Source organism: Mya arenaria, chromosome 5, assembly GCF_026914265.1.
Source record: "Mya arenaria isolate MELC-2E11 chromosome 5, ASM2691426v1".
Classification (NCBI taxonomy): Eukaryota; Metazoa; Mollusca; class Bivalvia; order Myida; family Myidae; genus Mya; species Mya arenaria.
The window spans coordinates 23,022,769-23,039,223 of NC_069126.1; the positions used below are offsets into that span (position 1 = coordinate 23,022,769).

Genomic DNA, 16,455 nt, shown 5'->3' on the forward strand with positions numbered 1-16,455 from the left:
GCATACAAGTCGGTCCAATACCAAGGTTCCTTTATAATTTTAGTTGGACCGCGAACACGGACTTCTTTTCAATTCTGAAAGGTCAGAGGAAAAACGCAAATAATGTTTCAGTATCATATCAATAGTCCACTAACAACCGACCTCAACAATAACTTGCCCATAAAGTCCCATGTCACGTAACGCCAACGCTCACTTAACTTTCGTGATAGTTCGTTCAGTAACCAACCAACAACTGTTCAAGTGTTCTAAGTCTTTATTGTTCCACGTTCTTTCTAAGTATAATAATCAGTATCTAATAAAGTATCATACGGGCCATATGTCCAGTCCAAGCCCAAAACCTAACCTAAACTACAAGAGTAACATGCGTTCATATATACTGCTGATCTCGTCTAGTTTGTGACAGGTATGCATATCTAATATCTTGTTATAGACGAAAGGATGTATTCTATAGTCATGAACTGTCACGCTAATTGGTCTAATAGCCAGCGGCTATCACGAACTGTCAGCATCTAAGTGTATCTACATTTGATCACCATGATGAAGTATTTACTTTTTGATACAAATAAACTTTGAATTCTATTATTGATTTTTTGTTATTACTTTAAAGTGTTTCATACGTAACTTTTATGTTACGTAACACTTTAAAGTTGATACGTAACGACGGTTACGTGACACCCATCACTCTGCATAATATTGACGCTGGTTAAACAATCGACCAGAAAATCTACATATGATGTGAAAATCTTACCCCACCCGCATTCTGGAAACTGTGCAGCATTCAACGATAGTAAATCCCATTTCTGTGGTGAATGACAAAATCTCAATTACAACAGATATGAATTACCTCTTTGCCGGTGCAGTTCTGAACATCCAACACTATTAACACGAATGAAATCCATTTAAGATATGGCGTTTGTTTGTAAACACTCGTGACCTAGACCATAACCTGTGTACTGTACTTTGTGACTTGCGGAATAATTGATACACAATCAGATAATGTTTGGTGACTGATTAATGCTTAGGCACTTTAAAAAGCTTTATTTTGCTTTGAATTGATATTGACATATTAAAATGCAATGATTTTGACTGCAGTTTGGAGAACTATTTCGGTAACGATTTAAACATGGATACCGAGTGTGATGACGTCATCAAGGAAAAAACAGTTGTCCCCCTTATTTTAAAAAAAAACTTAATATTTTTAAATTTTAAGGTTATTTATAGTGTTTAAAGTAACAAAGTTACAGGATATATAGAATACTAGGTTAGTGCCTTGGATGGAGAAAGTTTATCTGGCTCGGCTGTGGAATTTATCGGGTTCGCCTTTCGGCTCACACGATTAATTTCTCCGCCTTGCCAGATAAACTTCCTCCATCCACGGCACTAACCTATTATTCTCTATAATCATGTAAAGTGATGATCGGTCTCATACTAGCTCGTATTGACAATTCTTGTTTCAAGAAAATAATGTATTTGCCGATTTTGGGACCATCTGGTGTCAAGTCCCTTTAATATTTATTTGGACTGTGTTTGTCTTGCTGTTTGTCTGAACGGGTTTGACATTTACTCCTTCTGTAATTAATCAAAATCACAGTTGTAAATATGTTTTGCATACTTTGCTTAACTCTGCAGTTTGGTATCCTGCAAAATTCACACACGAAAAAAAAATGCATTCGGAACTCCTCGGCTATTATTAACCTCGGATGTATGCCGGTACATCAGTAGAAGTAGTTCGTAAATCTATGAATTATATCATAAATTAAATGTAGTGTTTTAGCGTGTTTGTATTGATCTAAGTTTAAATTGATTGCCAGTAAAGTGTATTATTGCAAACATGATTTAGATTCCCAAGAGTTAAGTCATTAAGTTTAACTGCAAAATTAAATTACTACGCGATCTACTTGCAGCGGATTTAATCATACCAATTTCTGAGTATGTAAACCGTCCATATACATCAGAGGTTGTTTTCGATAAAAATGGCCGACGAGCTCTGAATGTGCTAACGCCCTTTGTGCGCAAAAGATAATCATCAGTGTCAAATGTACGAAGGGTATGCGGCGTGCTATAGATATACAAACATTGGCTTCTCGGGTTATCAGTTTGCTTGCACGGCTACATAGTTGAAATTAGAGAGGGGTAGAATGAATGCTATGATTGATGATGTAGTCTGTATATTATGCACACATCATGGAGCTTTGAAATGTACTGTATGAAAAGTACAAACTAATGTAAATGTAGGTTTATTTAGTTATGGTGTTCTGCACATAAACCACAGTAACTGCGTGTTACCTTGATAATATATCTAAGTATTTTAATGTTAAAGGTTTTATTTTTTTATCTTGTGTCATAAATAAAACTTTGTACGTCATTTAATAGCATTAAGAAAAAAACCCACATTAAGCAAAATTGTATCCAGGTCTTCCAGGATGTTTTTTAAAGTGACACTCTTATTAAAAAAAAACAATACATTCACATGTATAACAAACATCAATTTTGACTGATAAACGTTGTCTAAATGTTGTCTACTATAGTCTCATAAGGTAGAAATACCGTATTTTATGCTCATTTCTTACAAATTAAACTCAGTATCCTTCATAAGAACCATTTTTTTTACATTTATTCATCCTTTTTGGAATATTAAAACAATATTATTCATTGTGGTAAATCTTATTTGGGAGTAAGTGTGCATCTTTAAAGGAACGGAAACTTGTTTGACCATATTACTACCTTAACCTTATTTCATATTTTTAATATGAAAATATAATAAATAACAAAATTGTAATAATTTAGAGAGTTGTCGTGGACTATTTAGCTTGGCGCGAAAATGGGACAGTCATGTGACAGGCATCGAAAAATCAGGCTCCCGATTCAAATACTTTTGCTTTAGAAATTTCTTTCAAAATTGAACTATTCGCGGTTAGTGATATTAAAGATGCACTCTTACTCCCAAATAAGTTTCACCACAATTAATACAAACGTTTTAATATACCCAAAAGGATGAATAATTGTTAAAAACAATACTTCATATTGAAGGATACCGAGTTAAATTTGAAATAAAGGTGCAGAAAAACACGGTTTTTCAACCTTATGAGACGATAGTAGATCACAGTGTATCTTTTAGCACTTTACAATCATTTAATATTTTGGCGTGTTCGGCAAGTCAATACACGGATACAATCATGTTATCAGTAATAAGTATTTCCCATAAATGCACTATTTAGTAAGTAGTTAAAGGTTTATTACTTAAAATATGAGTTTGTTATGCATGTGTATGTATTGCTTTTGAATAAGAGTGTCACTTTAAGCAGAAAATGCATTCCGAAAAAAATACAGCATGTTCTTTTTTCAAATATATTATTCAACCGTATGCGGTTTTTTGAAAGTTATCAACGTTTGAAAGTTTATGTTTGCTATCGAATGGTGCCGGAAAGATATGAAGAGCAGAGTCATCGATTTTGTCAACTTTGTCTCGATCATGCATAGTTTGTATTAAAAATACTTTCATGAGATGAAATTAAATGCTTTTATTTTTGTAGTTTTATTCACATATAAACGGGCCAGCGATTTTTATTGTTTGTAAGGTAATCAAATGAATTAAATAGTGCAAAATTGCATATTCTCTATTTTTGAGAATTTATCTAATGTTTCTAAAACAACCAGAGTGGCCTTAAAGGGACTAGACACTAGATGATACCATTGCAAGAAAAAACGAAAATAGTCACACACTTCAATTTAATTGATATTGTTGTTTATAACGCATTGAATCTTACTTACTGGTGTATCACATCGCTTACGACACATGCATCTTCCGCAGATTTTTGCGTTTTTGTCCGATTTGAAATTTACTGGGTTTGTCTACTGGTAGATATAAAAATAGCGTCGGTATATGTATCTGTATTTATCACGTGCCTTTCACGTGCTAAATATACACACTATTAACTGGGAAATAAGTATGCGCTTTTTTGAATGGGTACAATAAGCTGACACAGTGACGAAATATTCTTTTAGTCATGTAAAATTATGTATTATCGGCCTTGTATTGAGTATTCTAGGCTTGTTTTAAGGAAATACTGTATTTGTCAAGTTTGGGACCATCTGGTGCCGAGTCCCTTTAATGTACACAATACAAGTCGGTTACCAAACCAAACCAATGCGGTAGTTCGACGGTGCTTATAGATTTGAACCATTCAATGGTAATTTGGCTTTCAAAGCTTGATAAGGCTACCATAGTTTCATTTTTTGCAAATACTGTTACCATTTGAAATAAAATGGTACATGTTTTTCAAATATAAAAATAAGCACAGTTTATATGCCAATAACAACTTTAAGCACTATTTTAAGTTTTTCTAATGGAACGGATTTTAAATTTTAAATAATTTGAACCGTACTAAAACGCCTACTTGTATTTGGAGTTGTCAATAGTGGCAGTTGTGCAATGCCGGTGCGCAAAACAGTAGCTACATAATCAGACCAATAATTAGGCTAAACATATTTAATGTTCGTTCCCAATTTACACTTCCAAATAAATAGGGTAAGAAGTGCGGGATTTTCAACTTCTAGGCATTTTGTCTAAGTCAACGTTAACTATAGTGATCTAACATTTAAGCGTCTTTACGGTACAAACAAAATATGAAAGAAACGCCGACAACAACAAAACGCTTATTACATTACATCGACCTTTTTCTCCGAAGAACAGAAAATCTTACAATTAGGGTCTGGGTGCTAATATAAGGGTCGGTCTAGAAACTCGAAACAAACATATGTTTGTTAAACCTAACTAGAATATCTTGCACAGATGTTTAATCATAGAACTTATCAACATAGCTTATCTGCACCTACTTTGGACGGTCACCCGACCACTATTTTCCTGATTACAGTAAACACACGCAGAGTTGCAATCTAAAGCCATGCGGACAGTACCCTACGCACATCCTGAACCCCGAATTCCGAATTCCGACCGAGATACGCTCTACGTAGGGTCACCCGAATACCATTTTTCAGGATTGCAGCCATGCGGACAGTACCCAGAACATTTTAGGCACATTTTGAACCCCGAATACTGAATTCCGACCGAGATAGACTCTGCGGAGGGTCACCTCCCGACCACCACTCTGAAGCACCGCATTACATCCTGACCTGCCGCCCCCGCTAGTCACTCGACCACCATTTTTTTATTCCGAATGATATTCCTCATGCAGCCAGAGTTGCATTCTAAACCATTGCGGACAGTCCCTTGAGCAGTTTACGCACACCAATTACACCGAATACTGCATTACATCCCTAATACACTGCGGATTGTCACCCGACCTCCATTTATTTTATTCCGTATTTCATTACCCATGCAGCCAGAGTTGCATTTTAAAGCAACGCGGACAGTGACCTGAACAGTTTACGCACAGCAATGACCCCGATAACTGAATTAAACCACTTATACGCTGAGGATGGTCACCCGATACCCATTTTTTATTCCGGAATATATTGCTCATGCAGCCAAAGTTGCATTCTTAAGCAACGCGGACAGTTCATTGAAAAGTTTACACACACCAATTACCCCGAATACTGAATAACACCCCTAATACGCTGAGAATGGTCACCCGACTCCCAATATTTTTATTTCGGTTTACATTGTTCAAGCAGCCAGATATTCTTTCAACAGTAACACGGACAGTCCCCTAAACAGTTTACACACAGCATTGGCCCCGAATACTGAATTAAACCCCTGTTACGCTGAGGATGGTCACCGAACCCCAATATTTTTATTCCGGATTACATTAGCCATGCAGTCAGAGTTGCATTTTTAAGCGTCGTGGAAAGTCCGCTGAAAAGTTTACGCACAGCAATGACCCCGAAAACTGAATTACACCCTATTACGCTGAGGAAGGTCACCCGAAACCCATTGTTTCAAACGGGATTACATTGCTCATGAAGCCAGAGTTGCATTTTTAAGAGTCGTGGATAGTCCGCTGAACAGTTTACACACATCAATCACCCTGAATACTGAATTACACCCCTCATACGTTGAGGATGGTCACACGAACCCCAATTTTTCAAACCGGATTACGTTGCTCACGAAGCCAGAGTTGCATTCTAAAGTAAAGCTGACATTCCCCTGAACAGTTTACGCACAGCAATGACACCGAATACTGAAGAACAACCCTAATACGCTGAGGATGGTTACCCGACACCATTTTTTTCGGATTACATTCCTCATGCAGCCAGCGTTGCATTGTAACGCAACCCCAATACCTTTTTTCCAGATTACATTGCGTATGCTGCAAGAGTTGCATTCTTTAGCGTCGTTGATACTCCGAATGAACAGTTTACGCACAGCAAAGTCCTCGAATACTGAATTACACCCCTGGTACGCTGAGGATGGTCACCCGATCCCCATTTTTTCAAACCGGAGTACATTGCTCATGCAGCCAGAGTTGCATTTAACTGCAACGCGGACAGTCCCCTTAACAGTGAATGCATAACATTAACCCCGAATACTGAATTACTACTCCCTTAATCCGCTGAGAATGGTTACCCGACCCCAACTATTTTTTTCCGGATTACATTGCTCATGCAGCCAGAGTTGCATTTTAAACAATTGCGGAGAGTCCCTTGAACAGTTTAAGCACACGAATTACTCCGAATACTGAATAACACCACTCATACGCTTCGGATTGTCACCCGACCCCCATTTATTTTATTCCGGATTTCTTTGCTCATGCAGCCGGATTTGATTTGTTTAAATAACAATATCCTTATTTTTGTGATTGGGTGTCTTTATTTAAACACAAAAGTTACAAAGACCATCTTCTTTGTCCTTGACATTTAAGATGCCTACGTGACTAAATTTGTGCTTACAATTTTGTTATGATTATTAAACTAAATCTTCCTCGTCGTAACTAATACATTAATGAACAAACATCTAAAATTACGTGGAAGTCAAAAGCGCGGACAAAAAATGATCATTTATTTCCGTCTTTCGTAAAACTAAGGCACAGCCGTAACAAAGTCTACAGAAGAAGTGTAATGTTCACCGCTGTTTTATTTGTATATATTTTAAACATGCCATTAAATATCATCAGATACAATATCTCATTCAATTCTTTCGTTCATTATCAAACTGTTTGCAATGATATAAAAACCGTTGCCCGCTTTTCCAAGGTATTTGATATAACTTGCAAAAACGTTATATCTTATATGAGATACAAGTATGAAAGACATTTTTGGATAAAATTTAAAAGATTTCAAAAGTTTAATTGTCATGAAAACTGAGCTTTATCGTGCGACAAACTGGTTATCCTAAACCATGCGTTTGTCAAGGACAAATGTTAAGTTAAAACGTAATTATTTTACCAAGATTGTGAAACATGTTATTACAACTTTATAGCAATAAGTCTCCTTGGCATGCTATTACGCGAGAGTGTGGGCTTATACCGTGAGGAAAACCGAAGTTCCCCGATAAAAACCACTTGTCCGGCTTCGAGACCACAAACTTACATGTACCGAGCGAGGCCTGATATTGGAACGTCTTGTTAAAAAGTGAGAGCGCTAACCACTGCGATAACTGGAGACAGACTCAAGACTCAGAAATGGAAATATTCAATGTATTGTTGAATTTTTTTTATATATAATGTTTAAGTTGTTTACTCATATTATGTCATAAAGCAGCAATATTATAGATGATGTATGCACTAGTCAGTTGTAATCACGACCCCGCCCCCACCCCCAGGTCCGGGGGTATATGAAATATGAAGTACTGTTAGCAATGATATAAAAACCGTTGCCCGCTTTCCCAAGGTATCTGATATCACTTGCAAAAACGTTATATCTAATTGTACCCCCCTCCAGGTCCGGGGATATACCTAAACCGGGGATTGCCGGGGAAATATCTTCCAGGTGGCCCCGCAGTGCCGGGTGAATGCGGCGGTTTTGTCTTGCGCTAAAAATAGCGGGGAATGGGCGGGGAATGGGCCTTACCTAGGGTCCCTGGGGTGCGGGGCATTTGGCGGGGTATTTACCAGCAGTTCGTCCCCACAGGGCGATGATTTGACCTGGGCTTGGCTGGACCGAAAGTCAAAGTCCCCACTATTCTCCGGACCTGGGGGCCGTGGTTACAATTGACTGGTGCGTAACGACATTAAAAAAGTCGCCTTTCACGAGTCGTGTTTTCTGCACCCTTCTTTCAAATTAAACACGGTATTATTCATAAGAACCATTATTTTCGATATTTCACCCGTTTCACTATTCGGTAAATACAAACAATTGTATTTAGTGTGGTACACCTCCTAAATCGGGCGTAAGAGTGCATCTTCTATGTCAAGTCTAGTCTAAAATTCGGGTTTTATTGTCTCCCACCCCGGATAAGTAGTAATATTTAGTAATGATGGAAATCCTTTTCTTGCCAACGGAAAAATATACAATTGTACTTGCATGTATAAAATAGATTAAACTATTACAAATTTGTACTATATTTTGTTCAAATGAGGTGGGATTTTTTTTAATATTTTCGCTTGTGTAATATAGGTTCATTCCGATCCTCGCGAAAGAGTGTTCTGCGGAAACGAGGTTTACCGAAACACCATACGGTCGGGTTGGGATGAACCTATCTTACCTATCTCGGCCATGGAATATTATGAGTATCTTCCATGGCCGAGAGTGAAAGATAGGTTCATCCCGACTCAGGCGTAGGGTGTTTTGCGGAAACGAAGTTTACCGAGTTTCCGCAAAACACCCGGCGCGAGGGTTGGGATGAACCTGTCTTACACGAGCGGCCATGGTGGATGCTTTTTCTCCCACCTCAGTTAAACAAAATTCATTAAAAATGTATTTTTTGCTGGAACTCGTTTGTGCGTAGTAAAAATAAATGCGTATGGATATGTGATAATTCGTGGTTGTCATGGATATGCGCGCAGTGACTCCGATTATGTTAATAGTCAAATCGGTCTTTAAATAGTTCTGAGGAGAGTAAAGCATTATTTCTTGAAAGGTGCGTGAAAACCTTTTAGCTCACCTTAGCCGTATGCTGAGGTTGAGCTATTAGGATCGATGAATGTCCGTCGTCCGTCGTCTGTCGTCCGTCGTCCGTCGGACGTCACACTTAGTTTGTTAATACTCTAGTGGTCAATTTCTGCCTCAATTTCACGAAACTTGGTCAGGATGTTTGTCCTAGTAATCACTCGGACGAATTCGAATATTGGTCATCTGGGATAAAAACAAGGTAACATGACCCAAAAGTAGAAAAAAATTGTTAACACTTTAGAGTCTACTTTTCTAGTCCAAATATCCTGGAAATTTGTCAGAAAGGTTGTTTCGTTGATTTCTAGCTCAAGTTTGAATATGGGTCATCTTGGGTCAAAAACTAGGTCACAGAGCCCAAATATGGAAAAACCTTGTTAACATTCTAGAGGTAACATTTTCAGCCCAAATATTATTGAAATTTGTCAGAAAGGTTGTTTCGATAATTTCTAGCTCAAGTTCGAATATGGGTCATCTTGGGGCGCAAAGAACAGAACGTTCTTTTCTGTGATTAAACGTAATAATAAAAATAAGTGTAAGTTTATCTTTTGGTGTTTGACAAATGCATATACATCCTTCTGAAAAAGTTTTTTAACCACGTGCGATCTAAATAAAGGGAACAGCTCGAACAGTCCACGTCATAAACACATCATGCTTTTGCTCGATAGTACTTTTGCTTAAAAAGAGAAGACAACTACATACATACATATCCTCCATTCTCCAATCGGAGTGATAAAATAAAGGCAACTAATTTGTATTGGTTATCTTATCACCAAAAACGAGGCAGATTATCTACAAAAAGGATTAGTTCACACGTTGAGTCTTAAAGCATCGGTACGGAGCAGAGGACATACTTAGATAAAAAGGCTTACAGAAATGGTAATTCTTTCACGTGATGTTTTCAAGAAATTGTTTGCAACAATTAACTTAATAAAATTGTTTAAATAATAAAAAGTGCAACAATTAATAAACTATAATAGTGTAAATAGGATATAATGTGCGATTAAGTGTCAAAGGAAAAAAGTACGGTAGTAAATATTGTGTGTTTAGTGACAGTATAAACAGCAAATAGATAGTGTTTGTTTTTAGAGTTATATGCTTTAATTAATAAGTATTTTGTTTTAAAAAAGTGTCAGAACTGACCGCATGAAATCATACACTAAATGGAAAATGTTTGTGTCAATGATAATATGAAAAAAAAAATTCGAACATGGACTTTCCATGAAAACATCTTAAACGTCATACAATGTTAAATAATTTTTTAAACATATTCAATACATACTTATTTGACGCTTTTTCAACATGGAATTTGTGCCTCTGTAGCTATTAATTCAAAATCACTATTTCATAAAGGCTATTTTTTATCTGTACCTTAATTATATGCTTTTTATAGCTTTAGTCAAATGAGTATAAAATGCTAATGCATTTAAATTTGAAAAACATTGTATTGTCGATATGAGTGTCATTGCAATCGGACTTAAGTGCAAGATCGGATGATCACATATTGATATGCATGTTCTGAATTATATTGATTTCCAAAAATTGCTTAAGGCCGATAAGAAGTTATGTAATTCCATACGTGAATATTTTTTTATGAACTGATAATTTATTGTTCACGATACCGATACATGATTAATGAACTCGTACAGATACTCTTATCAGAGAAGGGTTCAGGATTTGTAATTAGGGCAGTGGTGAGGTAATTTAGCGCGTTCGCCTGCTCCCAAGTAACGTTAAAATGTTTACTCCAGATAATTTTGTTTTTGAGTATTATCTTTCAATAAATGTTCAATTTCTTTGCCAAATTGACATAAAAAAAATTCTCGGAGAATTTTAGGGAGGTCTAGGTGCGCCGGGTGCAACCTTTGCTCTAAATCCTTAAGCGTAATGGATATCAAAGTCGCAAAAGAAGGAACCATAAAACGAGTCTTTCGTGAAAGTGCCTTTATGTAATAAACATTGTTATTCATAGAGCCGGTGACCATACAACTTGTCCTCTCCCTACAATCCTTCTCTCTGAAAAAAATAAAAAACCCATATCGTTTAAATAACATAGGACTTATCTCTTAAAGGGACTCACTCATGTTATTCCAAAATGCACTTTGTTTATGTATGACAAAATAAAGAGTGGAAAATTATTAGGGGTGTTAGCGTTAATAAGGCTGATTGTCACTTAACGGCTTTGGAGTTGCGTGATTGGTTGATTTACATTATAACGTGATTTTATAATTTTTAAAAGGTTAAAATAGCCATCACTTCTGTATACGTTCTGTTTAGTGGTGAAGGCGTCGATTTTCTATTGTTTTTCTTGACGTTACCGGCGTGGGTTCGCACCCCACCGATACCAAAATACTTTTTTATACTATAATTGTGCTTTTCTGATATTTCGATATCATATACTAATATAATGCTAAAATAAGTGTTTTCAGGTGCATTACCGAGAAAAACATTTCTTTGGCCAAAAGTCCCTTTAAGAACAGTTCAATTCATTCCCTTTATGACATTCAAACTCTCGCTACATGTGAACATAGTTGACAAATTGTATATGTCAGTTGAATTCTACTTTATTATATGTATTGTTTATACTATATACAAACTGACCTCTTAATTGTTGATAATTGTATTTTTCGAAATATTTATTAATATTTTTATAATATGCGCCTGACATTAAACAAATACTTGTATTATTTTATTTTTTTTCTAAATAATGGACTATCAAAACGGTTGGTCAGCGCCTATTTCGTAGGTATGGCCGGGTAACCCGAGCCAGAAGTATTTTGAGGCCTAACATGCATGTTATTACAGCCAGGTTCCTTAAGTTTATACTTATATTGAATTATTTAAACCTCTAGCATTTTGAAACATTAGGTAAAGGGCACTAAATCAAATTTGCAACTTCGAAATAGAGGCCAGTTTTTTTTTAATAGCAAAACATCATTAAAAAACAATGACATACTGTTTTAAACTTGATAGCATTACGTTATGTTAGTGCGTACTTATGTTGTATACGTTGATCAAATAAATTGTTTTACAAACAGTAGGGAGCAATAAATAGGTTTTCAACTGCGCTCAGCTGATAACAGATATAAATGTATACATTGAGCAGTGATTTGCTAAATACTAAACTTTTTAAAATGCTCGGTTGCCTGTTAGATCAGGCTTGCTATGTGTTTTATACTGTTATCCATTTTCTCGTAAGGAAATACATAATAGATAACTATAAGGCCTAAAACAATACTTTTGATTCGGGTTACCCGACACTACTTTCGAAACAAGCGCAGACAATAAAAGGAATAATAATAATAATTTAAGCGTGTATTTAATGAATAGTTTAAAACCTATAAAGCTTTATACAGAAGACTACTTTTAAACCAATCATGACAATAACGTTCTTAAATAAAGCCTAATATTCCTTTTTTGAAAGCCTACCTTCCCTACCTGTTATGAAAAGAATGTAACCCTCAAATGAAGCCACATTTACTCGTCTTGTTTGGAAATAAACACCACTCTTAAAACTTAATTGTATATCCAAATAAAAAAGTATATGTGATTATAATGCAGACAAGCAATTATCCTACAAAATATTCCAGACAAATCAAAATTTTAAAAGCAGGGAGCTTCGAGACATTTGCGTTTTTGCTTGAACGCCATACAATGCAGAACACAAACTTAATTACTTGACCATTGGATAATTAATGGTTTTAAAACCTACGACAGGGACTTGACAACCGGCTTATCTCAAAGAACTCATTTAAAAATGATATTTACTTTGAAATAAGTACAACTGGCTGAACTGTGACCACAAAACACATCTGCCATCTAAACTTCACATGTTGTTTCTATTTCTAGGAACATGTCATAAAACCACCCGCCGATGACAAGTTGACATATGATGTTCAGAGAAAGCTTCAGTTGTCTCGGCAGATGTATACCAAAGAAGCGTACGACCGAACATACCCAGCCCCGGAACGCCCAGAGTTCAGTCTTGCTCGGGCAATCAAGAAGAAATGCACTTGTACCACTGCAGATATTCTTAAAATCGTTTTGTCCTACTTTCCAGTGGTTAACTTTGTCAGAAAGTACAAGTTGAAGGAATACATCCTTGGCGATTTCCTTGCAGGCTTGACCGTCAGTTTCATGCATCTGCCAATGGCGATGGGCTACGGTATTTTAGCATCTTTGCGACCGATCCATGGCCTCTACAGCACATTCTTTGCTGTTCTCGTCTACATGATATTTGGTACTTCTCCTTACATTTCCAACGGAACAAACGCCGTATTGGCACTTCTTACCGCCACAGTGGTTGAGCGAGAAGCGGACGCACTTACTGCTGCTCGGCAGGCTGCTAACGAATCTATGCCAACCGATGACGAAATTATGGAGGTAAAAATTGAAACCTCGATGGCTTGTTGTTTTGTGGCAGGGCTTATCCTAATGGTTATGGGTCTTCTCAAGCTTGGTGTAATCACTACATATTTGTCGGTGTCGTTCGTAGGAGGATTTACAACTGCCGCTGCCGTACATATTGCATCCAGCCAAGTGCCAAAGGTATTCGGGATTAAAGTTCAAACTTTCGCAGGCGCCGGCAAGCTAGTTCAAATGTACATAGACTTGTTCAGTAAAATTGCACAGACAAATGCTGCCGAGATTATTATTGCACTTATGTGTATGATAACTTTGCTATTGGTGAAACTGTGTATCAACGAACGGTTCAAGGACAAAATGAAAATGCCTGTCCCGATTGATCTTATCGTAGTAATATTAGGAACGATAATATCTCATTTTGCAAACTTCAAAGACGTTTTTGACGTAAAAGTTGCCGGTGAGATACCGACCGGTTTTACCTCGCCAGGTCTTCCAAGGTTACAGAATGTTGGAAGGTTTGCTAGTGACGCTTTTGTTATGGCGATCCTATCACTCGCTATGAGCATCTCCATGGCAAAGCTGTGTGCCAACAAACATGGAATTCCTATTGAAGACAATCAGGAACTCTTTGCTTACGGGGCAAGTAATTTCGTGTCGGGATTTTTTCAAAGTTTCCCCTCCGCAACCGCTCCACCAAGGACCATGATTTTAAGTACCCTCGGGGCGAGAACCACGCTTAATGCAATACCAACATCTGTGTTCATACTTCTTGTGATTTTAGTCATAGGACAGTTATTTGTGTCCCTTCCTTTATCGGTACTTGCAGCTATGATTATCATATCCATGAAGGATCTTTTGTTGCAATACAGAAACTTGCCACGCATTTGGAGAATTAACAAATACGATTTTGTTATCTGGGTTGTGACAAATTCCGTTAGCATCTTAGTTGACCTGAATTATGGGATCATCGCTGGAGTAGGGATTTCCATATTCCTTGTTATTCTTCGAGATCAGTGTGCTAGTGGTAAAATAGTAACACGGGCATCGAATGAGGATATATTAGTTAATGTGCGAGGATGCAAGCAAAGCTCGAACTTGAGGATTTTCAAAGTTCCTACCAATTTGTATTTCGCAACTGCTGACAGAATCAAATCTCAAATCTACAAACACATCACCAATCCAAACAAGAAAATAAATGTTAACCCAAAAGCAACAGATCAATCCGTCAACGTTAAGAATGGGGTCGTGGAACCTAACGGAGAGGTTGCTCATAAAGAAAACGGTTTAACCACAAGTGCTGAGTTAGAAGTAGCAGCTGGAATCAAAAGCGACAGAATCGAGACAGTCTTGATTGACCTATCCTCTGTTGAATACGTTGACATGGCAGGCTTGGGAGTCTTGCAGCAGGTGACAAAAGTCTACAAAGATATTGGCATCGATGTATTCCTGGCTGGTATACAAAGTGGGGTTGCTGAAACGCTAGAAGCTGGGGACTTCTTTAAAACATTTCCAAGATCTTGCGTTTATTATGACGTGTTTGATGCATTGGAGGCAAACAGGGCGGATACACGATTATAATATTCTGACATAATTTTGTATCGATCCTTTATACAAGTGTTCAATGATGTAGATCATGTTCTTTAAAGAATACAATATGCTTTGCATACGCAAAGCAAACTATTGGATATATCATGTTCTGACTTCAATGTTGTCACTGTCTGTTAAGATCGTCAATTCAACTGCTAAAAGATGTTCATTAAACGGTGTCATGTGATTTGTGTACGTAAAGTAAACTATTGTATACATCATATGTATATATATATGCTTATCATTTATGTAGTCATATACTAAATCTGTTGAAAATGCATGATGTACTGATTTAACACTTTGTAGATAAAATTCTCGTAATATTTAGAGCTATGCTAAATTATATGACCTTACGCATTTAAGAAGCATACTTCTTTTGTTTTGATATAAAGTCAAATATTGTGTTTAACATACATTTACATATACGCGAGGAAGTGTGTTTGTATATGAAAAAAGAAAACTAACGTATGGTGAGATGACATTTATCAAATAAAAAATTGTACCTAAATTAAATTCGTTTGTAATAAATTATGAAAGGCAAACTTTAACTGTGTATGCACCTTCTTGGTACTCTAAACTTTACCAAACACTATTATAATAAAACAAACACATACAATACAAATAGCCATCTAGGACATTACTATTACAAGTTGTCGTTGGGCAGTGAGTATCTATTCTATTGACATATACATGTGAATGAACAACAGAAGTAGTAAAATACTGTTATATTTGCGTTTATAATACTAGCAATTTAAACTCCTAACGTGTTGATGGGCAATACGATTAGAATTGTTACAAATGTATGTTAAGTTAAGAAGCGTACTTCAGGTCCACATCATAAATAGCATCCGCAGTCCGACTGCCTTGTACCATAATCGCGTAAGTACTCATGCGAAAGGCTTAAACATCGTTCAATTGTAGAGCATGTGTTTTTATTGCATTAATCTAATCTCAAAGCAATGAAATTAAGTTTAGAACGCCATTTACTTACCGCACTACAAGTATAACTTGTCTTCGATTTCTATGTGAGTATCCGCATCCTACACTGGAGGGGTAAAGTAAGACAACTCCTTGTAATACTGCCTATAATCTGTACGTTAGTACGCTTTCCTTAAAGTTGCAGTGAATACTACTCATTTAAAGTCAGCATCCTAATGAATTTCTTTTTTTTCTTGCAAAATGCGAGAATGCATTTTGAAGTCACAGTCTGTGCATAAACAGTAAGTTTCACAGATTTATTCTTGATTTTAAATAAATCAATATTTTATCAGTTAATAATACCATATATTGTTATAAATTATCAGATGTAAAAAGTAAATATACATACGTTTTACATTTCAGCTAAATGCTCTCACGTTTCGTTGATGATTTAATCGACTTTGTATATTTTGAAATTACATGGCTAATATTTTTCAAAGGGGAGTAATTATCAGAATATGCATGATAAAACCCGTTCTTTTCTGTACAGTACTGCTGCAATGTCAATAGCGTAATTCG

At 36.5% G+C, this 16,455-nt stretch overlaps 1 protein-coding gene across 1 annotated transcript; it reads left to right on the forward strand.

Moving 5' to 3' along the window:
* Positions 1–9,817: 9,817 nt before the first annotated feature.
* On the forward strand, positions 9,818–14,996 carry LOC128236299 (sulfate transporter-like). The gene is made up of 2 exons (XM_052951187.1): positions 9,818–9,885; positions 12,856–14,996. Exons 1-2 carry the CDS (start codon positions 9,883–9,885, stop codon positions 14,947–14,949), a joined length of 2,097 nt encoding a protein of 698 aa, XP_052807147.1. The 5' UTR covers positions 9,818–9,882; the 3' UTR covers positions 14,950–14,996.
* Positions 14,997–16,455: the final 1,459 nt, after the last annotated feature.